The following is a 27,563-nucleotide window of genomic DNA, read 5'->3' as shown; positions in this document are numbered from 1 at the left end:
CTCCCTCCCTCTCTCTCCCTCCCTCTCTCTCCCTCCCTCTCTCTCCCTCCCTCTCTCCCTCCCTCCCTCTCTCTCCCTCTCTCTCTCCCTCCCTCTCTCTCCCTCCCTCCCTCTCTCTCCCTCCCTCTCTCTCCCTCCCTCTCTCTCCCTCCCTCTCTCTCCCTCCCTCTCTCTCCCTCCCTCTCTCTCCCTCCCTCTCTCTCCCTCCCTCTCTCTCCCTCCCTCTCTCTCCCTCCCGCTCTGTGGTTCAAATCCTTTCTAGAGGACAGATCCTTTCGAGTCTTCGAGGGTGAGTCTGTGTCCACCAGCAGACCTTTAAAGTGCGGAGTCCCCCAGGGCTCCTCTTTAAGCCCCGCACTTTTCAACATATACATGAGGCCACTGGCTGAGGTCGTCCGCCCTTTTGGGATTAAGATCATCTCTTATGCGGACGACACGCAGCTGGTGGTCTCACTGGCGCAGGAGGCCAACATGCCTGCGTCAGGCGGCCTTAAAGAATGCCTAGAAAAGGTCAAGGGCTGGATGTCCTCATCAGCTCTCAAACTGAATGGGGACAAAACGGAGCTGATGCTCCAAGGCCCCCCTGACCTCTGCCTCCCCAACTCTCTGTGGCCCCCATGTCTAAGCCATCCTCCAACCCCTAAAAATACCATCAAGAGCCTTGGGGTCTGGTTGGACAGATCCCTATCGTTCAGTACCCAGGCCACAAAACTCTCAGCCACCTGTTTTGGCCTCATGAGGATGTTAAATAAAATCTTCCCTCTCCTTCCCATGGAGGCCAAACAGGTGGCTGTACAGGGTCTAATACAATCACGCCTAGACTTCAACAACGTGCTTTACCTCGGCGGCCCAGAGTACACCCTGCGCAGACTCCAGATAGTGCAGAACTGCGCAGCACGCCTGCTGCTCGAGCTCCCTCGCAGACAATCAGTGAGGGCCGGGCTGGTCAGCCACCACTGGCTGCCAGTGCGCCAGAGAGTTCTGTTCAAGGCCATGTGCATTGCACATCAGGCCTTCTGGGACACGGGCCCCAGGATTACCCGGGACTTAGTCACTCACTACCTTCCCAGCAGAAACCTCCGCTCCAGCCAGACTTTCTTGGCTGTGGCACCAAGAATAAAAAGATCCAGATCTGGCGGCAGGACGTTCGCCTACAACGCATCCATGGCCTGGAACAACCTCCCCCTGCATCTTAGAGCCAATTCCAATCTCCCCACCTTTCGTAAACAGTTAAAAACCTTCCTTTTTAACCTACCCCACTAATCTCAGCTAGCCTCCCCTCGTAGGTTCCTGGTTATTCTTAGCGCTTGGACGCCTCCGGGTAGCAATTCACGCTTTATAAATCTACATCCATTCCATTCCATTTCATTCCCCCCCCCCTCCTCTCTCTGGGGACGGACTCAAGGGGTAAAAATGGTTACCCCTCCCCCAAGTCACATACATGTTGGGCATGCTTCTCAAATTAATACCCCTCTTGACCCTCTGTCAGATAGACAAGACCATTAAGTTCTTTATCTGGGCATTCATCGAGATCTTGCCTGGCAATTTGAAAGCTATTGCCCATAGATCAGCAGGTGGACCAGGTCTGCCCTCTATGGCGCATTATGTCTAGCCTTAAATTTGGCCCAAATGGTGTACATGCAACCCCGGGTCCAAGATCCCACACCCAGTTGTCGAATGCAGACTCCAGAAGGACTGTTTGGGACTACAGACCCTCTATATTCCTGGCCCTGCTGTCGGATCCCCCAACCCTATACTGAAAGCCATGTACGCCACCTGGATATGGGCGCACAAGCGCTTTTCAGTGGATGCGCTTCTCCATAGCAAAGCTCCCCCCCTGGAACAATACTGCTATACGCATGGGTGGCCATGCTGGATTTTGGACCTTAGCGCAAAGCTGGGATTCTAAACCTTATACACCCGATTTCCAGCGGTGAACTCAAGTCCTTTGATATGCTACGGAACGAATTTGGCCTGCTGCACACTCAATGGTGCTACACACAACTACGTCATTATTTGCTGAGCAAACTGGGTCCTCAACCCTGGACCATCTCCTATTCTCGGGGGCTCTCTTAACACCGGGGGTCAGTTAAAGGCGTGATGTCCAGATTCTACAATCTCCCAATTTGCCACCTCTACTTCCAGCGACAATTGGCTAGCCACAGGACGACCTGGTAGGCTCGTCTGCAGGTGGAATATGATGGAGGATTCGGCATCTCTTAGCGGCCCTGAAACAGGGATTCCGGGAGGCATGGTTGAAGCTTAGTCTTTTTAAGATCCACCAAGGCTGGTATAGGACCCCGGCATGGCTTTAGCGTTGGCGATGCAATCATGCGCCCAGTGATATAGTCATATCACTGGATTGTACGGTCTTTCGCTCCTTCTGGACCGCATGGGGTCTACGCTCTGGAAACCCATGGATTTTCCCTCGCCACTTCCAGATCCCCTAGTTCTCCATTACTTACTGGACCTGCCCAAGCTGACCCCCATTCCTGTCGCCTGCTCGTCACAACACTTATTGATGCAAAAATCTGTTTTCCTCGACATTGGCATTCTCCACAACTGCCTTCGTATGAGGAACGGCTCGCGGAGATCTACAATACTGTATCCTATGAAAAGGTAATTTACAATTTAATGGATAAAACAGATATTTTCTTCTCATATGTTCCCCCTTTCTGCAGGTGCCTCCCCCCAACCCCCTCCTCTCAGCATTACTACACTTGGGCTTTGCCTGAACGGCCCCATCTCCCTGCCCGCTCTTCCCTGCTTTGTAGCTTTGTCTTCCCTCCCATTATTTCTTCCTGCCATTTTCCCTTCTTTGTCTACATTTATTTTCTCACCCTTTTCCATCTTGTTCTCCCTTTCTTATAGGTTAGTATTGGATGTTACTGGTGCATGTATTGCAAACAGCATTTGAATCTCAATAAGGGTTTATGTTGGACTTGTATTTCATTGAATTTGCTCTTATTTTTTGGTACTTTAAGACAAAATAATCACTAAACAAAAAAAACAAAGTAAAAGTTTGAGGCATTCATGTTGTTTAGGAAGAGATCTAAATACAAAGATATTGCATTTTTCTGAGAAGGTTTAACAAGGCAGGAAAGGTTTATCAATGCATGATTTTCTTAATATTCCTCAGCTTATATACTCTGTATTAGGGAGTAGCAGTCAGGGGAAATTGTTTTGAGAAATTGAGCCTATTCATGGTAAATGGCAGTTTTCATGGTGATGAAGGAGTAACCAGAATGTTTAACAGGAGTGGAATAAACCTCCCTTTTGACTATATTTGTGTTTCAACTTTGGGTACTTACTAAATATAATCTTTTTTTAATCTCAAATGTGAAGGTTCTGATCATCCTCTAATCAAGTTGATGTTGAAATTTAATAAGACTTCAGGATCTCTCTTGAAACAGCGAACAATCAAATGGAGGGTGTTTATTAAGGATGATGTTTGTTAACTGGTCTCTAAACTGAAATAACTCACGAAAAAGAATACGTAATTAGTGAAACTGGGCAGGTTATGCTGTGTAATTTTGAAGCAAAGATAAAAGGCACGGATGAAATGCTCATGGTAAATAGTTAAATGAGGAGGAAATATAGGAACAGGTAAGATCAAGAAGGATGGGTTGAACAGTCCAAAATCTGACATTTAGGAGGCACCTTCAAATTGAATGCCCAATGGCTAGGAGCAGTATAAAACAACTAATTCAGTAACAAAAAATTGAAAAAATAAAAAAGAGAAGCCAAAATTCAGGCAAGATAAATGATGGCTAGGTGTTTCAAGACCGATAACACAAAACAACTTTGGTTAACGTTCAAGCAAGACTCAAATAGAGTCACATGCTATCAACCATCTGTGGGGAAAGTATCTGAAAAGCCTTTACGGTCATTCAGCTTTCAATTGTTGATGTTACGAATTGAACCGGTTTGCCTAGTGTTGAAAGTATTAGTTCCACAGAAAGTGATATTATTGATATCTCCACCTTAATACTGGCTAAATCTGCACTGTCAAATAGAAAAGCCACTATCTTATTTTTGCAAGAAAAATGTTTTAAGACTAGATTTGTTGATGGTCTGCTTATCGTTTCCATTCCTACATTACGTTCCCATTTGTTATAGATTGGGTGTGTGTAGTAATCATAAGCTTAATACTGTTCATTTCTATTTTTGCAAGCACCAACATTGCTTACCACAAACTAGTACGTATAATGTTAAAAGGCCCCTTGTGGTGGCTAAATGAAACTAATATCTTAAACCAGTGATGATGGAGGTCATCAGGATTGCGAACAGTCTGTCTAGCATTTTATTATTAAATTTACAATGAAATAGTTAAGCTTGCAGTGGCTATATTGTGTAATGCTATAACTAAACATACTATAATTGTTTTTAATTTAGATTGCTGTACATGTTTATTAGCGATCATGTTTATATGGACAGAAAAGTCTAATCAACAACAGTCTTATTGTAATAGTTCAAGGTATTCTTTTGAGATGGCTGGATTTAGGTTTGCTAACATCAAACTCTGGAGCACTTGGTGCTGTGCAACATAATTACAATTTGGTTGGAAATATACAGATACTTGCATAGGCTTGAGATTATTAGTCTTGTTCGCAAGTCATCTGCTGAAAACTGAAGAGTTAGAGTATAGCAAATGCTCTCTAAGGGATTGTCAAGAGAACATTACTTGTAATCAGCATTAGCTATCGGATAGTCAATGTGGGCCATATTGGTCAATATAACAGTGTAGGTTGTGCACTAAACCAATTGCACTATGACAACAAACAGGGTTACCTCTGCACTAGAAGATGCTATAGGACATCTTTGATTTGCTGATCATCAATGTATCGTTCCATCAATCCATAGTGAAAATAAAGACCAATGTATGTTCTAAACCAGAGGTTCTTAAACTTATAATGCATGTGGACCCCCCACTTTAATCATTATTGGAATACGAGTAACCCTTTCAAATTATCGGCTTAAATAAGTTCTGATTTGAGCCTCAAAACAATACACAAAAATACAGAAACAAGCATTCATACAACTAAATACACAAATGGGGAAATATTTTATTTATTTCACGAATAAATAAAATTAAAATGCTCATTTTAATGAGAAGGCTTGGAATTGTCTAAATTCAACTGAGGGCATCCATCTTACAGAATGTATTAGGCTTGATGCACTGCTTCCACAAATCAATTTGAGGACACCAACTTAATTTTTAGCCTCCAATTTCAAATTCTTTCAGGTTTACGGAAAATAAACTATTGTCCTGGCTGGACATTCATCTTTATAATTTGCCATTTAATTAGGTCAAACTGAATTGGAGGTCCTTATCCATATAACCAATGGCACGGGAGAAACTCTTTCACTAACTTCAGGAAAATTTAGATTTATTTTTTCGCCAATGTATTGGCCCCTAGAGACATTCAAGTCCTCCAAGTTTACCGATGTGACATGTCCTATATAGCGGATTCTTCATCAGCAATTGGAAGAAACACCCCAAGGGACGTAGGCTTATTTTTTTTTTGTTAGTCTTCATAAGCCTCTTTTTTTTTTGATAATCAACTTTATTAGCATTTGGAAGGAAAAACAGCGAAGAAAATTCATTGGCAGCAGCTCGTAAATCACCAGGTACAGTAGGGTAAAATCAACAGTATACATGGGTGGAATTAAACCAGTCCAACAACACAATTGCTTGATGATATCCAAAGACAATGTATATATCTGGGTTCACGGTGGAAGCAAATTATACCATTCCCCCCATATTCTAGAGAACTGCTCTGGAGAACCCAGAGACTCGAAGAGGACCTCCTCCTGGGCACTGCACCAGTCCACCCGCCTCCTCCATCCCCCCCACCGTGGGAGCGGATTCTCGTAGCCAGTGACGTGCTATATCCCGCTTGGCCACAGCCACCGCCGTCCCCAGCAGGCGCTAATCTGATCTGGTGCCATCCAGGCCATCAAAGATACCCAGCAACAGTCGCAGCGGGTCATGAGGGACCTCCCAGCCCAGAGCCTGTGAGAGCTCACTCTCCACTCCCCTCCAAAACCTCGTGAGCCCCGGGCATGTCCACACCATGTGGTAGAAGTCAGCCGGGATTGCCTACACCTGGGGTAGTCCGGGGAGGGTCTCAAGCGGGCCCGGAAGAGCCTCTCTGGGGTGAGGTAGGACATGTGTAGGTAATATGTCTGCACCAGCCGCAACTTGGAGGACGTGGTCAGGGTACGTGGGGCCATCAGTGCATCTCCCCAATCGGCCTCCTGAAGGGGTTCCACCCATCCCTCCCACCGGGCACGCAATTGGTTAAGGGACGAGGGCTATTATTAACTAGGGCACGGTAAATTCAGGATACTCCTCCCCTACACAGGTCCCCCATCATCACCTGGGCCTCCAACGGGCTAAACTCTGGAAGGGTGGCTGGCGCGGGGAGATGTGCATGAAGGGCGTGGCGCAGCTGCAGATACGTGAGGCAGGGCGTGACGCTGCTGTAAGTCAGCAAAGGCTTGAATGTGGTCTCCCACCCAGATATCCCCGAGCACCGACACCCCAATGAGATCCCAGCGCCGAAACCCGCCAAGGGACGAAACTTCACAGAGCCAGTTCCAGTGCCAGAGTGGCGTCTGGCGGGTGAGTTTACGGTCCCATCCCGTGTGGCGTAGGGCGGTACGCCAAGCCAGCAAGACCGCTCTGGTGATTGGGGCTACAGTTATCTTAACAGGGCAACCGTAGAGGAGTGATTGAAGCTGTGAGAAGTCTGTCTCTTCCAGTTCCACCCGGTACGCCGGGTCGGACCAGCCACCCGCGTACCAAACGTGAATGACGATCAGTTTGGTGGCGAGGTAGTAGAGATAGAGATGAGTAACCCCTAGGCCCCCGTCAAAGGGTGGGATGCGGCTGTGTGCAAGGGAAATCCGCGGTCGGACGCCACACCGCCACTGGAGGGTGCCGTCCAGCTCTCGGAACCAGGCACGAGGAAGGGGGATGGAAATGTTTTGTAGAGTGTATAGGAAACGGGGGAGGACCATTATTTTAAACAGTGCACTCCGCCCCAGGGGATTAAGGGGAAGGGATTGCCATTTCTTCAGGTCAGATCTGATTCGGGTCACTAGGGGCGTGATGTTCAATGCCCATTCCAACTCCGGCAGCAGAGTCACCCATATCCCTAGATATTTAACCGAGTGGTGTCTAAGGGGGATGGACGATTGCCAGTCAAAACATTCCCGGGAGGGGTGCAGCGGGACCAAGGTGGACTTAGCCGCATTGAGCCGGAGGCCGGAGACGTGCTCGAAGTCAAGGATGTATAGACATCTGGGGCCCGAGGTCGCCGGGTCTGCCAAGTACAAGAGGATGTCATCGGCGTAGAGGGCTATTTTGTCTATGTGACACTCATTCCAGGTCCATCCCTAAACGAGGCGGTCGTGCCGGATGAGCGTCGCCAGGGGCTCCATCGCCAGCACGAACAGGAGTGGAGATAGGTAGAGGTACGCGCCAGGGGTGTCCCCTATCGGGAATGCCTCCGAGAGCGTCCTATTGATCAGCACTCTGGCCCTGGGGCTCGCGAAGAGGCCCTTAATATAGCTGTGGAACCTCGGGCCGAAGCCCATCTCCTCCAGCACGTCTTGTAGGTACCCCCAGCCCACCGCATCAAAGGCTTTCTCAAAGTCGAGAAAGAGGAGGGCCAGATAGGGAGATAGGCGGGAGCGATGGGCCAGGGCCAGGGCCAGGTGGAGCCGGCGGAAAGAGTGGCGGGTATCTCTGGCCGGCATGAAGCCACATTGGTCCGGGAGGACGAGGTCTTGTAGGAAGGGTTTGAGCCTCTGGGCCAGTATTGTGGCAAAGAGTTTGAGCTCGGTATTATTGAGGGAGATAGGGCGGAAGTCCGCACAATTCACAGAGGGCAGATGGGTCTTGGGGATGACCACGATCATGGCAAAGTCCGATTCGGGGGGAAAGAAGCCCTTCTCTATAACATGGTGGAATAGATGCAACAGCTGGGGGGGCCAGCATGTCCCGGAAGGCCGCATGAAACTCCTGTGGGAACCCATCCGGACCGGGCGTCTTGCCACGGTTCAGAAGGGGGATAGCCTCCAGGACTTCATCCTGCGTGAAGGGCCTCTCCAGAACCTCTGCATCCTCTGGGGTAAGGGAGGGCACAGGCTCTGCCCAGAGGAGCAGGGAGAAGCACCCCAGGCGGGCGCGCCGCATAAAGGCAGGTGTAGAATTCGGCGAAGGTTCCAGCTATAGCCTCGGAGGTCACCTGGAGAGTGCCATTCAGTGCGCGGATCTCCGGAATAACGCAATTAACCTTAGGGTAGGAGACCAAGTTGTGGAGGAGTTTACCGTTCTTGTCGCCCCAGCCGTATATCTGCGCCACAGAGGATCGCCACAACTGCTGGGCCGAGTCGAGCGAGATTTGGCAGAGCTCCTCCAGGATCAACACCAGCTGCCGGGTGGGATCCTCCCAACCGATTGCGGTGTGCTCGGCTTCCAGCCGGGCAGCCTGGGACTCCAACTCCGCTAGCCGGGCCAGCCTGTCCGTTAGCTTGGCGTGAACAAGCCCTCTAGCCACTCCCCGAAGTACCGCCTTACCAGCCTCCCAGAGGGTCCTTGGCGATGGAACAGAGCCCTCGTTTGCAGTGAAATAGTGGGTTAGTTCCTGCCCCAATTCATCCACCAGCGCCTGGTCCTGTAGGTACCACGCATTGAGGCGCCAAACAACTCGCGGTCCCGTCGGGGTGGAGCCCATGTGAAGGAAGACGGGGGGAATGATCCGACAGTCCTCTCGGTAAGATGGTCGCTCCGGAGACCAGGTGGCAATTTGTGGCCGGGAGCAGGAGGAGGTCAATGCGGGAATGGGTATGGTGGGAGGCAGAGGTGTGAGTGTACTGTGTCTTGCGAGGGTTCCAAACCCGCCATATATCACAGAGCCCCAGGACCGAAGCCCAGCCCGACAGGGCCGCCGGAGGAGGAGGAACGGGTCGCTGAAAGAGGCCCAGTCGTGTCCAGCCCCGGCTGCATCACAGCGTTAAAGTCACCGCCAATAATTGTGAGGCCGGGCGGGAAGGCGGAAAGGATCTGTGTGAGGCACCGAAGTGTCGGGGACAGGAGGGCGGAGTGGCATAGACATTTAGGATGTGCAGGGGACATCCCTCCACCACGCCCGAGATTGCGACATATCGCCCCTGCGGGCTTTAATCAGGGTGAAGGGGAGACCTTTCCGGAGCAAGATTGCCACCCCTCGGGACCCGCGTTGAAACCAAGAGTGCCAGACCATCGCGAACCCGGAGCGGGCTAGGAAGTTGCATTGGGTTCCTAAAAGATGAGTCTCCTGGAGAAGGAGCACGTCCACCGAGTGGCAGTGCGCCGCTCGAAGGACCGCCGCGCGCTTAATACGGTCGAGGAGACCATTGACTTTCCAGGAGAGAACGTGGAGGGGCCTAATCAGAGAGTTTGCCATTGGGGGAGGGGGAGATGTGGGAGATTGCGGGAGCAGCAGGGGGGCGCGCCTCGAGGGGGAAGACCCACCACACCACAGCGGATAAGCCTCTTTTAATAGGAAGAAAAAAACAATATTGTTCTTCCACTTTGCACATCATCCTAGCTGGTACAGCTGTAAAAGTGCAGAATATTATCTACTAAAAAACAAAGACGTGTTGAATGTGAGACTGGATGCTTGGATGCAGACATGCAGCAGCATAGGGTGCTTCGAGAACTGCCTGCGGACAGTGAGAGTAGGACAGAAAATCAGCCGGAATCGCAAAATAAAAAAGTGACCCCTATTAATGAATTCGATAGCTAAAAAAGTTCACTATGTTTGCAAATTGGGGCAGTTTTGCAATAGTAAAAACACTAAGTTTTCTGCATTGTAAGAAAAACTGTATGGAATGGAGATTGCCAGCAGTCCTAGGTGGTGAGTGGGGGTGGGGGGCTGATGCTCCTGCCGCGATGAGGATGGGCCACATATCATGGCTTCTGGAAACAGTCACCCTTCCCTCAGAAGCGTCCAGCTCTGAACAGCCTCAAAAACAGAGACGGACAGGTAGCTCAGCCTCAATCGACTAAAATGATGAATCTAGTGAACCCACAATGTCAGACTTACTTTTAGCCATACAAAACTTGAGGGGAGTACTAGAAAACAAAATTGATGCAGTGACTATTGTGGTGCACCCATACAGATTTAAGCAAGGTAGCAGAACGAGCCCAAACAACTGAAAAGGAGGTCAATGGATTTTGATTTCTAGGATTTCCCGAAAGATTGGAAGTAATGTAAACAGATTCATCCTTGAAATCTGGATCATTCAGATACTTAACTCCTTCAACGCTCATGACGAGCTGAGCTCGTCATGAGGCACAGTGGAGCTGTGCTCATAATGAGCTGAGCTAGTCAACCGCCATGGACCGCCCACGCGGGGATAATTCCCCTCCTGTGCGGGGCGTTCCATTAAGTGGGCGGAGTCGTGACAAGCTCAGCTCGTCATGAGCACAGCGGTGCCGCGTGCTGCCCCCCTCCTCCCCGCACAGGAGGGTAATTAGCCCCACGGTGAAGGGGTTAAGCCTCAAGGACTGTTGATGTGTGCTAAGCCTCAAGGACTGTTGTCCATGTGTGCTGCAAAGAAGGCACGTACAGCACTGCCCCCCACCAAAAAATTCCTCCACCATGATCACTTCCAAGGGCTTTCAGAACTAGATTCCACAACAAAAAAGATAAAACTGTATCCTGCATGTAGGCAAATAGAAAAGAGCCCTCGGATTTGAGAATCACACAACTGGCATCTTTCTTGACTACACGAAAAAGGTACAGAAAAGGCAAAATATTCAAAAAGGTGAAATAAAATGTCAAGCTGCGAAATCTGAACTGCATGCTACTTTACACAACTTGCTTTAAAAGAATGGTGAGTGGGAAGAGTAATTTATTTGCTACACCAGAAAAGGTGTAGATTTAGCTGAAACTATGGGATGAGGGTACAGATACAACGCCACTGTCTGAGAAAAATCAGATCTACAACATCCAATAAAGAACAGGACAAGACTGGAATAGCAAGAACCACAAAACCTAACCCTAATTAACAGACAACACCCCTGTGAATATTAGTTCAAGAGGATGGCTCTATGGTGGAAATGAATTTGGACATTGGCAATAGAAGCAATAAGATGGAGTTGCCAGTAAAAGGCCAACACTGAGCTTGGATATGCATAGAGGAGCATGCATCACAGCTGGACTCCGAGCCACTATAATGGAGACTACTATAATAATGGACAAGGTTAACAAAAAGTGGAAGATACAGGGTACAAATAAATACCTAACTGTACAAACTGGTACATGAATTAGAGGGTTTAGAAGTAAATGTTGGGGTTGGGAGGGCGGTATATGCAGATAGGAAAGGTAAGACTAGCACTAGGACAATTGGTAGTCGCTGACTGGCGCAGTGGTACCCCATTCTTTTGGGGGGCATTGGTCGGATCACCACCCACCTGCTAAATATAGTAAGAGATTACCAAGTCAAGTGCTGTTTACTCACAGGAAATAGCATTAAATGCACTGGCGGATAAAAGTAGAGCTGAAGGAGGGTGCTAGAGGATATCCTATCTTTTCTTGTTGAGGGGAGGGGTGTGAGGAGAGAAGCTGTGATCAGTTATACTCCTATTTAGAGGAAGAACATGTGCAATCATTGGATGACATACAGTTCGTACTCAGTAAGATTTAGATTTGTGCCAACTCATGGTTGGGATAGGGGAGGGAACCCGTTTAACAAAATGTTTAGTAATAATGTTAACAGGAGTGTGAACTTAATGCATATCCTTAGATGGTTGAGGGAGGGCCTAGCAACAAGTTTATACCAACCAGAAGTATCCGTTAATTAATGATGATGATGATGATGCACAGGAACTGGCTCTCCTGGAATGCACAGGGATTAAATCAGTACCCAAAAGGCTATAGAGTACATGCTTATTTAAAAAAAAAAAGACAGGTGTGTTTCTTGCAGCATGGTAATTTGTATTCCCTATCACAGCTAGAAATTGAGAAGTTCCGGAAAATATTGAGGGGCAATATCTTTGCAGCACACTACTACACATATTCTAGAGGGGCAGTTATATGGCTGGAGGCAGTATAGCCCCTACAGGTCAATACAAGATGGTGCTGGGCTTCTTAGCTGCTACAGAAACATGCTTGGTAAATATCTACACACCCAAAGTTGGGAAGTCGTTTTTTGAGGAAGTAATGTGGTTTGTGTCCACATACTTAAATACTTGGTTTATGTAGGCTAGCCACTTAAACTGCACCCTAGATAGGCACATGGATAGATACCCCTAAGGGTCTGAAACCAGGAATGGTTTAAACTAAACACATAATGGTTGTGTTGGAGTATCTGCGAAGCCTGCACAAATAACATGACTACATTTGTCCTTCAGCGGGAACCAAACACCCCATTGTAGCGCTTGACTCTGAGGGTTCTCACAGGATTAAGCATATGCAGCCAGACACCCTAGCAGCAATGTCCAGCAACATAACCCCACTTTGCTTATGGCTTCACATTACACATGTAACTTTCAGTTCCTCAATTAACATTGGTAAATGCACTTCTATTGCAATTGCACCTCTTCACCTCCAGGGGATGCCCTTCTCCAGACATCCCCCAGCTCTGCCCTCAATACCTTGGTGCAGGTCTCAACGCACCCCCAGCTGAAGAACAAAAGTTCCAGCCACAGGCTGCGATTGCCGCCTGGATGAGCCCTTGAGGGGTTATTTCCTGCTAGTCCCCTAGAGACTTGGAGAGGGGGCAGGTGGGGTACTTAACTCACGTTGTGCAGGTGGAGTCTGCGTGCTCTTGCAACTCCCCCTGCATCTTTGCCAGCAAATAGTGGTGACCCCCTCCTACGGGGGACACCAGACGCCGAAACAAGTGACTTTCCCCATACCTGGCAAGGCATTGTAGGGCGCTTCATGTTCTCCTCCTGCATATTATAGCAGCGGCTCTCTGCTGCTCCGGGGAGAGCCGCTCTGCCATTCCAGGCGGCCTCAAGCCGCATCTGCCCTTCGGCCTTGGGCATTTTTCACAGGGAGCGCTCCCCGACTTAACTTCTTGTGGGGGCAGCCCCCGGGAGCACATCTTGGGCCGGCGGCGGAGCCCCACACACTTAGTCGTGGGTCCTATCTGAGGTCATAGGTTGCATACCTTCTGGGGGCTGTATCTCGGCCCACAGGCGGCCGATTTGCACCAGGTTGGCCTCTTATTGCTCCTGGTGGCGAGCCCCAGCCACTGGGAACACTTTCCTTCGCGCTCCTAGTTTCAAAGAGGGTGAACTCAGCAGGGAGCGGTCTTCGCTGGCTCCCTGTGCCAGCCTTTCACCGGTCTCTCCTCCTGGGCCTCTCTTCTCCTTGCACAGAGGCCCAGACTTCTGCTCACTGGTCCTGGACTCCACCGCAAGCGCAATCCATGGTCCTGGGACAGTCAGGGGGTTCCTCCTTTCAACAGCCTCAGGCTCCAGCACCAGTCTTCCTCAGCAGACCACACTCCAGAAGAGCTCCTCTTCCTGTCCAAGACCTTCTAAAAGAATTTGGAGGGGGCTGGCAGGGAGGCTCCGCTGCCCTATCCGGCAGGGACACATCACCTCTCTGACCCTGACCTCTGGGATAGTTCAAAATGGTGTCGCCCAGGGGTCTCATGCCACATGGTCTCTGAAAAGCCCTGTTTCCCCCCCTTGCTGCCTTCCTTCCAGAGCAGCTTGGTGCCTGGCACCAGCTGACAGCTGCTGACAGCAGCTCCTGATGGATAACCTGCAGCTCCACCCACCTTCTCTCCTTCTTGGAGAGGAGACCTTCGCCCTTTGAATGCTTGCCGTGAAGGACTAGGCCTCTGATGCTTCAGGTTGGGGAGGAAGGTCATTAATCCAGCCTGGCAGGGTCAGACACAGCCAGGCTCTGGTTGGGAGCGGAGTCAGAAGAATATGACATTTCTGGATGACCCATAAGCAGTGCATATATGGTTTTGGACTCAGTAGAATACTTATTTTCACACAAGTTACAGTGTACTTTGGTGCGTGTCTGGAATTTGTAGGCCCTCGGGAAGTGAACCTACCCCATGTGATCCCCATCTTCATAGGAGAATAATGGAGTGGTCCTTCAGTGAAAACAGTAAAGCACACCGACTATCCCTTACATGTTTCTTCCCATAGTATAAAGCCTCTTCCAGATCACCACCCAGCTCTGCACACTTCCTGCCACACCATTCTATCTGTACCTGCTACTGGGCTGCACATGCCTGGAATCACCTCCACGCAGCCCCTACACGTGTGCACACGCATGAACAGGTGTCTGCATGTAACAAGCCCGGTGCCTCTTACTCCGGCTGCAGCGCAGCGGCCTACTCTCACCATGGGGACACCGGTATAATCCGCATGCAGTCTCTTCCATCATGAGTTCACTGTGGGTGAGTCCCAACTTATGAGACTCTCCCACAGAAAAAGCAAAACAATTAGGCGTTCAAAAAGCGAAAAATCCGGGCAGCTCAGATGGTCAGAATCACCTTCTAACAGATTGGAACTAATTTGATGTGTATTTGGAGATTAACATCTCACTGATAAACAATGTTCGTGCTTTACTCCCACACAGCGTACCTTTAATAGAATAGATTATATAATGAAAATACTGGGTAATTTACAGGAGATGAGGATAACATACTTAAATAGCTTAATTTCAGACCACACACACCAGTCCTAAAATAACATTAGAGAATCTTAAACGTGAAACTCTAACTGTCCCCCCATTTGTACCCCATATTAAGGATTACAGTGAGCAGATTTTCAAGTAGCCCAGTGGCGTAAGTTCATCTCACAGACTGCAGGGATCAAAATGCAAATATAACGCACACTCTGGGGTATGGAGACAGATGGAAAGCCTTGAGCAAGAAGTGGTACTTAACCCAAATAAGATGCCACAATTGATAGATAACAAGAAATGCTTGGTACAGACTGACACTTGGGATAGACTAGACAAGTTCACTTTCACTCAATACAGGGAATATCGCTATAATGAAGAAGACAGGTCAGTATGGATGTCGATGTGGTTATTGAAAAAGGAAAGGCCCCATACACATATACCGTGACTACAATAAGGTCGAAGCAGACATTCCCAGAGAAAAAAAATCCATGAGAAATACATTGAATATATGGCGACAAGTTACACACAGACTGTAGATATATCCACAGAAGACATTAAAAAATACGTAACAGATTCAGATCTAGTAAAGTTGTCAGTAGAATAGTCTGAAAGATTGGAAGGTCCACTGACTATGGCTGAGCTCAGGGGTGTGGAATTTAATATAGTATCTGCTTGTCTATGGGGCAAGTTACTTCATAAATCTACTGGTCCTGTAAAAAAATCCTTTTGTGCTATGTAATGTGGCGACAAATTATGGCAGCAATCTCATTATATAAGATCTAATATAGCCTCTCTGATTATGCCAGGGCTCCTACCATAGTAGAGTTTGAATACTTGCCATTGCCTTATGTTGCCACTTTTCCACAGAGCTACATACCGTGTCTGAAGGTAGTGGTAAGCAATAGTTCCAGGGTTGGAATGCCCTTTTAAATCTATGCAAACCTACTAATTTGCATGTTTTCAGGGTTTTCACCAACTCTTCTCTAAACTTTTCCCATACTGAGAAAGGTTGGAACTTTAGTCCTGACAATGGCAGATGTGAAACTTCTTCCAGGGGTTGGGAAAAAAGTGGTTGGAGAGAAAGTGAACTTGCAAACGCTCATATTTTCGCATGAGCAAATTTACACATGCATATTTGCTCATGCTCAAATGCAGTTCGTAAATATTTTCTAGGAGTACTATTGCTTGGCCTACTTCTGTAAATTTACGAAAGTCGGATATCTGTACCTAATGCAAGGACATATACCACGGGTGCACTTTTGAGACTCTCTTTAATAATTGGGCCCCTAATTAGGTCTGGCATTATTACATTTTGTGTTTATTAAAATGATCTCTCTCTCTCTCTCTCTCTCTGTCTATTGGCTGGCTTCACTGTGAGTGATAGCATTCTGCTCTTCCACAAGAAGCATATCAGCACACATAGTTTGGTTCAGTGCCAGTAACTACAGAAGCAATGTGCGATTTAGGAGACGAAAAACTATTTTGGTTTTGCCCATTTTTGTTAAAGCGGTGAAGGCTCGGCAGCTCCCACACCAATAAGGTTTCACAAAAACCATGCCAAAACAAGTCACACATTGACAAAACCAAAATGCTGACCACCACTTTCAGAACTTCTGGCTTTGCCAATGCTGGTTTACTTTTGTATTTCCCATAATCTTACTGAAACTGGTTACACTGATTTTCCATTGTGAATATCTTTGAGAAATACTAGCATACATTCAACTAATTTTACTAAATGATGCTGCAAACTAATGGTACCTAACATTATACAGTAGTTTAGCTAAATTATTTTTTTCCTACTTGCATTTTTTTGTGAACATTTTATTTTGAAAGCAAAGACTCTGCTTCCAAGCTTCTGCAAATAATTGCATCTAATCAGAGAGCATTCTGGAAGCATTATACATAGCCTCATATTGCTACAATTTGAATACGTGTACACATTTTTATACTGGAACCACTGTCTGTAGTACAGTCCGAGCTTACAACATTTACTTGGAGCGCTCACCCTAATAATAAAGGCTGTGCATTAATGAACCATAAATACAAGTTTCAACAGCATTAAAATATGGACACATTTCCTCAACTGCATACATTGCCCTTTGCTGGTCGAATGTGTTGGTATAAACTGGCAGCCAAAGGGTTTCTGCTGAAGGGGGTTTGGCCTACTTGTCCCAAAGACAAAATGCACATGAAAATGTGTTGCCCTTGACCCCAAACAATATGTCCTGGGCGTCTGGCTATAGGAATTCCACATCCCGGAATATACTTCATTAGTAATGGACAGGGGTGGAAATGCTAATACGCATGAGAACAGTGGTCACAAGAATACATGGAACCCTAAATGGACTTGAACTGAAAGAAAGCCTGGGGGCAGGTTAAACACATTTCTTGCTGCTTTTGTTAAACCAAGTTCCCGTCTGAACACTCCTGTAACAGCATTGTTTACCCACAGCTGGTAGAGGACCTTTTGAACAACTGTTGGCGTACATCCAGGTGGCTCGCGTCTTTTACAGTTTTCTTCTGCGCCTGCGTTTAAGGAGTATTCTGCACACCGCATTATACCGCCAGTTCTCGCTATTTGCAAATACACTTCTTGCAGTATTGACTGGAACCTATGAAGTTGACTTTCTACATTCCCAAGAACTGATAGGCAATTTTTAAAACCATTGATTTTTGAACTGATTATCAACAGGCACATAAATCATGAAATAATATCAAAACAAGTAATGCCCTGAAGAAGTCCGGTTTCGGACGAAACGCGCTGGCTATTTGATTGAAAATTGAATAAAAAGATCAAGTCTTAAACTTCTAGAACTTGTGTCTGGCTTTGCTTTGGGAAAATGGATGAAAATACTCAAACTTGTGATTAATGTTGTATAATGTTTATTACCTTATAACATATATAAAATGGTTTTATTAGAAGGGTGCGGAGACACAATTTTGTGTATTGTAAACACATTTCTACAAATTCATGATTTAAACTAACATGGTTCCACTATCTGCACAAAGCATATTTCACGCCTAAAATGTTTGCATGGATTTACCCAGGTAGAATATCAGTTTGACAGGGATGGAAGTGCAATAGAGGCAGACTTTCTTTATTTGCTTTGGCTGAGTCCTTGGGTAGCAGGATTATGCCATGCGATAAAGTGGGGGTGAACATGCAGACAATGACTAGCATATTACCCACTCCATCCATCAAGCAACCTCTATTCGGAATACTTCCGGTTAAAATAAACTATAAAATGAAAATTAGGATGGTCGCCTTAGGTATGGTATCAATTAAAATCTACACAGCAATGCACTGGGTAAGCCAAAAGACCCCCAAAGTATGAAGTGTGGAAAAGAGAACTAATTAAGTGGACTATAACAGATGAACAAAGCATGAAGACCATAAAGAGATGACAAATTAACAGAAGACTTAACCGACTGGGCACAAATGCTCACACAACAAGACACCCGCCTTCCCCAAAAACAAAAAATAGACCACCCTGAACTACGAGGCATGTAACAATCATCATGGAAAGAAAATCTTTGAAATGACAATTAGACCCTAAATGCACTTTTATAGGAGCATGTAATGTAATGAACAGAAATGAGAAAGGGACAATCTACATATCAGTTCAAGAATGAAAAAGGCTCTGTGACACCTACTCATTGCTTCTTTTCCATTAGAGGATATGACAATGGCACTTTCCCAACAGCAGGTTTGGGAAATATTCTACCACAGTTCTGTTACAGATAGATACCTACATTAATGTTGGGTGAGCAGCCCTCCAACCGGTTTCAATTTAGGAAAGCGCTGAAAACACAATTCTTTAAAGTACACTACTTCACAACACAGTAAAGTCCACTTTTGCTGTAAGAACATGGCTACCCTTTAAACACTTGCGCACTGTACTTTTGCCTTTCACCCTTTACAGCGCTTTGCTGGCTTCCGCTTAGATTTGGGCAATACTAAATTATGCATACATCCATAAACACATGGATGTCCCAAATAAATTAATAGACATGGGCATACGAATATTTGCTAAAATGCAAACTTTCCATCACTGTTTCAATAGTTTCTTACTCTATTAATCCTCAAAGAAACTCTATCCTGTCTTGGGAGAGTGTGCTTCAGTATTAAAGGACCTGCACCCATGTTAGTCTGAATAATTCTCTTGAACCATGAGTGACCTGGTGTCTAAAAGGTGTATAGGCAAAGATGAACATCATATTACATCAACCAATAACCGAGGGACTAAGATGCGACCTCACGTATCATTTATGCACCAGCTTCGATCCAAGGATTGCTCGAGAGGCATTCATAACTAAGAGAATTAAGGAGGCGCAAGCCAACAGGTTTGCTGCTTTACAAACAAAATAAAAAATACAGCTTATCAAACATCACTCTCCTGTTAACACCCACGGAAATGTGCAGAAAATACACATTACAAGGTGTCGCTCGGAACCTGAAGCCACCATGTCAACAAACAAGGCGGTAGGCAGAGCACCTGTATAGTTCACTGTATAGTTCACTTTTCAGAAATCAGACATAGATGCCTCGGTCGGAGAAAAAAAAAATCTACACATCTACAAAGTGTGCTTGTCCACCCAAAGAGGCTCAGATGTCAAGTAGCTAACCCTGCATTTATGAACAGTTTCGCTTCCTGCTTCAGACTCAAATACCCTAGAATTCATGAAATGTTAAGGCAGTAATTCAAATTACCAGTATGCTTCTACGATGCAAATCTTGTTCGCAGGTCTTGAGGTCAATAAGTTCACAATGTTCACCCAAATCTAATGATACAACCGCTTATCAATTTGGGCTGGGAGTCTGTGCTCCAAAGTGACTCTTACCGTCAAGTATAAGTTATCATCATAGTTCAGCTCCTCCAAGGCAGAGAGACTCCCAAACAGAGTAACATCTTCCAGCTGGTTGTCAGCGCAGTTTAGGACTCTCAAGTTCGGGAGTTTCAGCCCACTGGGAATGTCCGAAAGCAAGTTTCCTGAAAGATTTAGTTCTTGCAGGCTTTTCATTTGGGAAAACAGTTCTGGGTCCAAATCGTTTGTCTTAAGTTGCATCTTAGATAGACTAAAAATAAATTGGAATAACATCAAACAGAAAAAGTTATCTTTGTGTTGAAATGAATGTAAGCAGGTTGAAGTAATATGGATAACACATATAACAAGGATTAATCTTGAGAAGCGCTGGGAAGTGTCAAAGGGGGAGATTTTATCCCGCGTAAAGATTATAGACTACACAGGAACTTCGTGTTGGCTCTAACTGGATCGAGATATTGCCAAACATCTGCAGATCGGCCTGAAGATGAGTGAGGGCAACAGAAGGTGGAGTTTAGTTGTGTAACATTCGCCGATGCATACTCTTTTGGCAAACAAAACCCATTGTCCCCACTGCAACCTGGAGGCAGCTTCCTGTACTACTATGGTCATTAGACAAGTTATTACTTGACACAATTGTTCCAGCAAATATGCTCATACTTCCTACAAATGATCGTGGAGGCTGGGTTAGTCAATTAGCGACTGGGGTTGGATGAGGGAAAGGTGAAGAAAGGTACTAGCCCTTATTTTCATTGGACCCAACTCTGTGGCCACTCTCTGCTGTTCTTTAGATTACTTGATTGACAGGGGGGGATGAGGAGCATGAGTAGGTTAATTGTTTCAGCCGCTGCATTTTTCACGTTCTGTCAACTATATATCCCAACACCTCTAAGTATCATGAGGTCTTTATACTGGCAAATTTAAATAAACAAATACTATATATTACACACACACACACACACACACACACACACACACACACACACACACGTATACATATATATATTATTTTTTTTAACAGGCCGCTTGGGTGAGGTAAGACCCTTTGAACTGGGGAATCCTGGTGGGTAAGGACACATTTCCTTTAATGCAGATGATATTCTACTATATGTTAAAAGACCGAGATAGCCTATCAACAGGATATTGCAGATCTTCTGCATCTACGGGGACTATTCAGGGTACTGCATCAACTAGGCTAAATCCCTGCTCTTCTCATTGGTGGGGGGGATCCCCGGTTTAATGTCCCAATGTAGAGTACCGATTGAGACGCAGCGCTTTAAATACTTGGGGGGGGATCAACATGACAAGGGACCCCCGGGAGTTCTGCCAACATAATTGGGATCCCAACTGGACAGGTTCACTATGGATGCCTAATGCTGGCAGACCTTACCACTCACTCTTATGGGCTGGGAGGCTATTTTTAAAATGAGGACCCTCCTGTGTCTACTTTATGCTCTGCAGAATACACCCAATTGGATCCCGACAACCTTCTTTCAGAAGCTGTAAGCCAAGCTATGACCTGTGCTATGGAGCACCAAACATAGCACTACGCAAACTTCAGCGGGGGTGGTTTATGAAGGGGGGGGATGCCATTGTCGGATATCCAGATCTACTACTGGGCCTCCCAACTGGTCACAATAAATTGGTGGGTATTTGCAGCCCAAACTGACTTGGCATACAGGGTGGATAGAGTGACCATGGGGGCTAGGGGTTTCTGCTCGCTTTTGTATAACAAGAAGGTAGTTAAGGGTCTACCAGTACACACAGACAGTGACACTGCTGTGGTGAGCAGCAACAAAACACTTGGGTTGGGATGGGAAGTTAACTCTGGGACAGTAATTTACTCAGCAAAGTTAGGGAGCTATGTGGTTTTAGTAAATAGGAGCCGTTAGGCCTGGATAGCCTAGGCAACATGTGGAGAGAGCAAGCATACATTACTTTTGCTACTCTATGAGATCGGAAAGGATGAGTGGCTGAAATACCTGCAATTGGGCCATGCCCTCCGGGGTCACATCTGTGAAGGGGAGGGTCTGGAGAAAGCCTCAACCTTCGAGGAAAGACTGTTGATAGACCCATTGCTTGAGAAAGCAATATCAGTAATTTAGAAGAAAATAGTGAATAACTCACCAGACTTACTGGGTACACTGAAGATGGCATAGGAGGGGGACCTTGGCCCACTCGATGAAGAGGACTGGGTGTAGGCGATGCAGAGCCAGAGGGAGGTGGAGATATGCTCCAGGTTCCGACTGATCCAGTTAAAAATTCTACATCGCGCACTTCATGCCAGATCTGTACTGAATCAATTGGGGCGTGTGTGAGACCTGCTGTGTCAAAGAGGGTGTGGTCTTGAAAGGAGCTTCTACCATCTGTTATGGGAATGTCTGGTGATCCAATCATATTGGCTTGAGGTAGGGAGGACAATGGCCAGAGTGGTAGGGACAGAGGTACCTGATTAGGCTAAATGGTTCTTGCTGACTATCTCCAGAGAGGAGGCATGGTCAAGATACACGAAACAGTGGTTGATGCTGGTAACAGTGGTAGCAAAATGGAACATAGCAAAGAGTTGTGAAGCGACCACCCCAACGAAGGTGGCTGAGTGGAAAACAGATTTGGACTGATGCTGGCAAGCAGAACGCATGATCTACCATAGCAGGGGGTTCCCACGGAAATGGGAATAGATATGGGGGTCCTAGCAAGCTTACAAGGGTTTGTAAAGAGGGTAAATCAAAGAAACAGATTTATTACACTGTACGGATGACTCCGCCACTAACTGTTTGAAAGTTTACTGTATGTTGTTTATATGGATGAGAAATTCACTGTTAACACTGTTATACTGTTTGCTGAGCACACAGCAATAAAAAAAAGTTAAAAATCATGCTTGCATTACCACACTAATTGATAAATATTGTTGTGGGTCTTACATACTTCAATGTCTTTATGTCCTGCAGTCTTCTGGATCGCGGCAGTCCCTTCGTCAACAAAAGCTCTGATGTAATTTTTGCCATTTTCTTTTTTTTAAATGTATTATAAAATCTACACTTTGGCAGCCGTCCACGGTGTGTGACCTATTGTAGATGCCTCCTGCAAAGATAAACTATTGTTAGAATGCATTTTTTGTGAAACTCAAGATATAATCTCATTCTTCCGAGGTTAAAAAAATAATAAAACAAAGTGCTCCAGCTTAACATGCTTGAATTTGTGATGATTTAAGATTACTTTTCGAAAGAAAGGAGTTATGGTAGGTTTACCAAAATCTGAAGAGTACAACTGAAGCATCATTATATATATTTTTATTTTTTTTATAACCTTTATTTCAATTAGCATGAAATTACAAACACGGGCCTACAACCAGCGTGGCCGTCCGCTAATTAAATCGAGCAGAAAGTAAGGCAGAAGTATCACATCAATCCGGCGCTTAAAAACAAAGCCACATCCAGGATACAGCAGAGAATCAAGACAATACGTGATACCAAGGATTTGTAACGGTTCATTTTAAAATAACCAAAAATTAAATCGAAAATCGACATCGCATAGTCATTCCCGCTCCCAATACAGTCAGCTAAAACACATTATCACTCCGATGATGAACATAGATTGAATGGGAAAGGAGAAGAGTATCAAAGTCAGGATAAATGCAATAGTCACGTACCAAGCACGGTATGCGAGCCCCACCCCTGAAAGGGAACGTACTATGGGAGACATGAAGACGACGACATCAAAGAAGGAAAAGGACAAAGGGCCATAGAAACAAAAAAGGAACAGAAAACAAACCCATCCCCCAACCCCCCACCCTGCACCCCTGCAAAAGGCTACGGCCTACCCCCCCAGCAGCGTGCCTGTCGCCCTAAATGAGAGACCCGAAATATAGAAGAGAAAGGAAGAAAAAAGAATTGAGAAGAGCCAGCGATTCGGTTACCCATTCCCTCCCACCCCTGCATACGAGAATCGTATAAACAGAAGCAATATAAAAGTATAAGTATCAGCAAGCACATAAAACGCAATCAATTACAGCCCCACTAGACGTGCCCTTGAATCACCAGTAACCAGCAAGAAGTCCCTCCAAATCCCAAACGAGGTCACCCCTGGCCGCTTCTGGCAATAGTATCAATGATGAATAGTCCTGCAGACGAGATACAATTCGGTACAAAAGGTCCAATCGTTCCAATCAGACCAGGTAGCGCAGCCGCCCAACATGGTCGCAGACACCGAGAGACAACTGGCGATGCATGGCGGATGTCGGAATGCAACAATACCCAGACCACCAACAGTCTCAAGTCCAAAGACAGGTCCGCCGAGCACGGAACGGAAAGCACAGGATGTGGGAAACACCGCAGCACAGTCCGGGCCTCATGTACCATGGATCGATGTAGCTTCTCCACTCGCTAGATAGAAAAAGGACCCGGTGAGACAACCACTTGCGAAACAGGTGTGGCAACAGTGAGCTCAGAAACAAAATCTATTCGCGCCTCCAAGGCTGTAAACTCATCCGGGGGATACAACACTGTAGCAGAGGGAGACGCATCGGCACCAACTCGAAAGCAACCCAGTCCGCTACAAAATGGCGGGTCAGCAATGGCGGCGATCCTTCCTTCCAAATCCCGGGCTCCCCGGAGCAGGGCAGTCCGCAGGGTTGTCAGTGCAGCCAAGACGTGGCCACGCGTAAGCGTTTCCCCACATTGCCAAACTCCGGGGGTCTCAAGTTCAGCAGTTGCTCTGTCCCCGGGAGGGGCGCACCCCGAGGCGCCATCCGCCATTTCAGCCATCTCGTTCTCCACCTCTTCCCCTCCACTTCAGAGTCCCGTCCGACCACTGGAGTCAGCAGGCCCCACGGCTGGATCTCAGTCGGCGCTTGCTGCAGAAAGGAGAGTCACCGAAAGGCCGGACATGCTCCCCGCAGCTCGCCGGGAGCCACCCGCTGGATCCCGGACGGGACTATCAACATGGCTGGGCGTCTCACCCAAGGGGAACCGGGCGACATGGGCTCTCTCCGGCTCAGCAATATCTCGGGTTCACGGGGCAACCCACTATTGGGAGTGGGTTGACACAACTCTCCCGGCTCGCGGCTCTCAGGCTCCCACTGACCGGCTTCTCATCCCGACCAGGGCCGCCAACGCTACGATCACTGCAGGGCACTCTCTGCACTCGAGGCCCCGGCTTCAGCGCCACGAAGGCCGGCAAGCAGACAGGGACGGTTCTTCGGATCTACTGCACGGTGGAGCCCCAGAATCAGACGGTAAGTGATTGCGTCCCTTCAGCAACTTAGATCAGCAAACCATGCTCAGGATTATCTTCAGGATATACGTGCGGGGAGGAAGGGCCCACGGAGCCAAGCGTTTATGCAACCGTTCCGATCGCCATCTTGGCTCCTCCGGCCATCATTATATTTTACATTTTGATCTTTAACTCGCATGGCAAGGTGAAAGCTAATTCTTGATGAACCCTCCACATTCAAATACTTTGCTGGAAAGATAATGAGGATATTGCAGTCGTCTACATGCTGTGCCCTCATCTCTGCGAGCAAATTTTTCCTTTTCCTGTCCTGTATGTTTTATTCAAGTCTTTTCCCTGTTGGGCTTCAAATTCCAAGTATTTCCTGAGTGGTTATCAAACCCTTGTTTTCCTCCAATATAGGTTTCTATTGTGTGTAACTATTTTTAAAGACAGAAGCACCCTAGAGGTTTCCATGAGCCATATAAGATTTTTTGAACAAAACAGACATTCTAACGGTCCTTTCTCAAGTTTTCCTTAGGAAGAAAAAAAGCCACTGGATTAGATTTTTAAACATTTAACATGTTAAAACCCGCTTGTTGAGCAGAAGCCATATTAAAAAATAATCCCATAAACAAAACACCCATTCTCGTGTGCCTTATAACAGTTGTGGTTCTGAAAAATATGGATCCGTAACAGTACCGGACTCGAGAATAAAAACTTCGTCGAAATAGGACGAATTTGGTATCAAAAGACCGGAAATGACGAGTACATCAAGCACATGTATTTTCAGTATATTCGAGTGACAATTTCACCTCGAAATCGTCATTTACCTTCTGAACCCTTAATTGCATGTTGCCCTTTTCATAGGCCTTAATCCAGTCGAATTTGATTCCACAAGGACACGTACTCCTTAATCGACTTCTTCCTGACCCCAGTACAAGTTAGAACCATCGCCCCAGGCCGAGCTCGTTAGGTCAGTTCCCTCCCAGTGACCAAGCAAGATAGTATCTAGGCCCTACCGGCCATAAAGCCATTTCAGCACGCACACCTGCCATATCTCGCTCACATCTTTCTTCTTTCCTTTTCCTCACTTATTTTATGGTGGGGAGGTGACCATTTTTTATTAGGGGTCCAGCGATATCTGATGAAATGTTGGGCCTTGCCGGATGATTTGTTATGGGCATCACAACGTGAAATATGTACATGTCATCATGACTCTGCTTTCTTTTGTAATCAGTAACCATAAATGAAATACCGCGCACCCAAGGAATGTTTCGCCAAAGGGCAAATGTTATGTATAAGAAGAGAAGCCTAACTTTGTGAAAGTGTGCAGTCTCCTGAATATACTGGCATTGTACTTCTAGGACCCTGTCACCTTGGTTGCAGCCAATAAACTAATCTTTGACTTCACCTAGAAGCCAGACTCTGAAGTTTCTGTGGGTCTGACTCAGGAGAACCCGAGGTCTTTGGTGTGTTGATCCCCTGGCACCGCTGGGTTACCGGTTCGGTACCGGTTCCTAAAAACCCAGTACCTCATTTGGCGCCCAGCGTTGGAGCGATTCCAGTGGTACCAATCAGCCTGAAGATCGTGAGGAGCTTCGTGTGAAAATTCCGGAGGAGGGCCCACCACCTCATCGACCCCTGCATGTCGACGTGGTCCGAAGGTCTTTACTGCGAGGTTCCCCGCTTCCCGACGGCTACAAGGACTGCTGCCCTGGCTATCGCACTGATGTTGGACCCTTGACATTTTCGGTAGAGCGAAACGCTGAGACGAGTCTTCTGGTGAAGCCATCGATAATTTTCAGTTAAGTATAAGTGGAGCGTCTCCTAGTCCTTAGTTGGACTTACTTTGTGATATCTTAGAGATACATAAAGGTTTTTATTGGTTCTTGCAAGTACCATAACCGAAGGACTCGTGTTTTCACGAGCAATATCGTAATCGATAACTCCTTTGAAGTTTTGGAACTAGACTAGAGAGAAAGGATGCCTAGTCTTAGACTCGGGAATTTGTTTTGTCTTGGTAATAATAATAGGGACTCCCGATTGGAGGACTCATGTCCGGTTCCTCCAGTTGGAACTCCGACTTACGAGCTATACGCTAAACATGGGGTAGGCCCCATCGTTTACAACGAGGTATGGATTAAATACACTAGGAAAGACGGTGTTTTAAAATGGCCCCAATATGGTAGCTTTGATTCTGAAATCTTAGACAACCTTGAAGTTAAACTCTTCAAAAAGAAAGCCCGGCCGGCGATGTTTGACTCTTTCCGCATATGGCGCAAAGAAGCCAAACAAAAAGAGATTAAATTAGCTAAGAAAAATAAGAGAGAAGAGGGACTTTCAGTAATACAAGCTGCCGTGCAGTTTAAAGATAATGAGGAAGAGCAGATAAATGAACAATTGCACAGGCAACGTAAAATGGCAATAGATAAATGTTATCCAGTTTTGCCGTCTCTTCAGCAAGGGAAAGCAAAAGAGCGTGAAAAAGACCAATTAATGTCGCAATTCTTAACCTCGCCACCGCCCTATGCGCAGAATGCTACCGCACCCCCGCAACCTTTAGTTGCACAAGCTGCGCCTCTGGCTTTTCCACAGCACCCACCAGCTGTTCTTCAACTGGCTCCTACTTCTTCGGTGCAGCCTCCTCTAGGCCCACCGGCCAATTCTGTTGCTCCTGTGTTTTCTACGATCTTGCCTACTGTACTTTCTACAAATGCCCCTTCTATGATTATTCCTCATACCTCTTCTGTCATCTCTGCATCCGCTTTACCTCACCCCGTTCTTTCATCTGTTTGTTCTTCCGTTTCACCTTCCCTTCGGCAGAAAATGGCCAGTACTGTTACTAATCTTCTTTTACCACTTTTTGGG

The 27,563-nt window shown here is 46.5% G+C and overlaps 1 protein-coding gene across 4 annotated transcripts in view; it reads right to left on the bottom strand.

Annotated features, from left to right (window-relative positions):
- LRWD1 (leucine rich repeats and WD repeat domain containing 1) overlaps positions 1–27,563 on the bottom strand; it is a 262,211-nt gene that overhangs the window by 167,602 nt on the left and 67,046 nt on the right. For all 4 annotated transcript variants that reach the window (XM_078679669.1, XM_078679668.1, XM_078679670.1 and 1 more), the window contains 2 exons: positions 22,410–22,565; positions 19,503–19,737 (listed from right to left, as the gene is read on the bottom strand). In XM_078679669.1, coding sequence (XP_078535795.1) covers positions 19,503–19,737; positions 22,410–22,489 — 315 coding nt within the window. In that variant the 5' untranslated portion in view covers positions 22,490–22,565. The remainder of the gene's footprint in view (positions 1–19,502; positions 19,738–22,409; positions 22,566–27,563) is intronic.

This window comes from Lissotriton helveticus, chromosome 3_1 (genome assembly GCF_964261635.1).
Source record: "Lissotriton helveticus chromosome 3_1, aLisHel1.1, whole genome shotgun sequence".
NCBI classification, from domain to species: domain Eukaryota; kingdom Metazoa; phylum Chordata; class Amphibia; order Caudata; family Salamandridae; genus Lissotriton; species Lissotriton helveticus.
The sequence above is the reverse complement of the archived record's forward strand: the minus strand, read 5'-3'. Positions and strand labels throughout refer to the sequence as shown.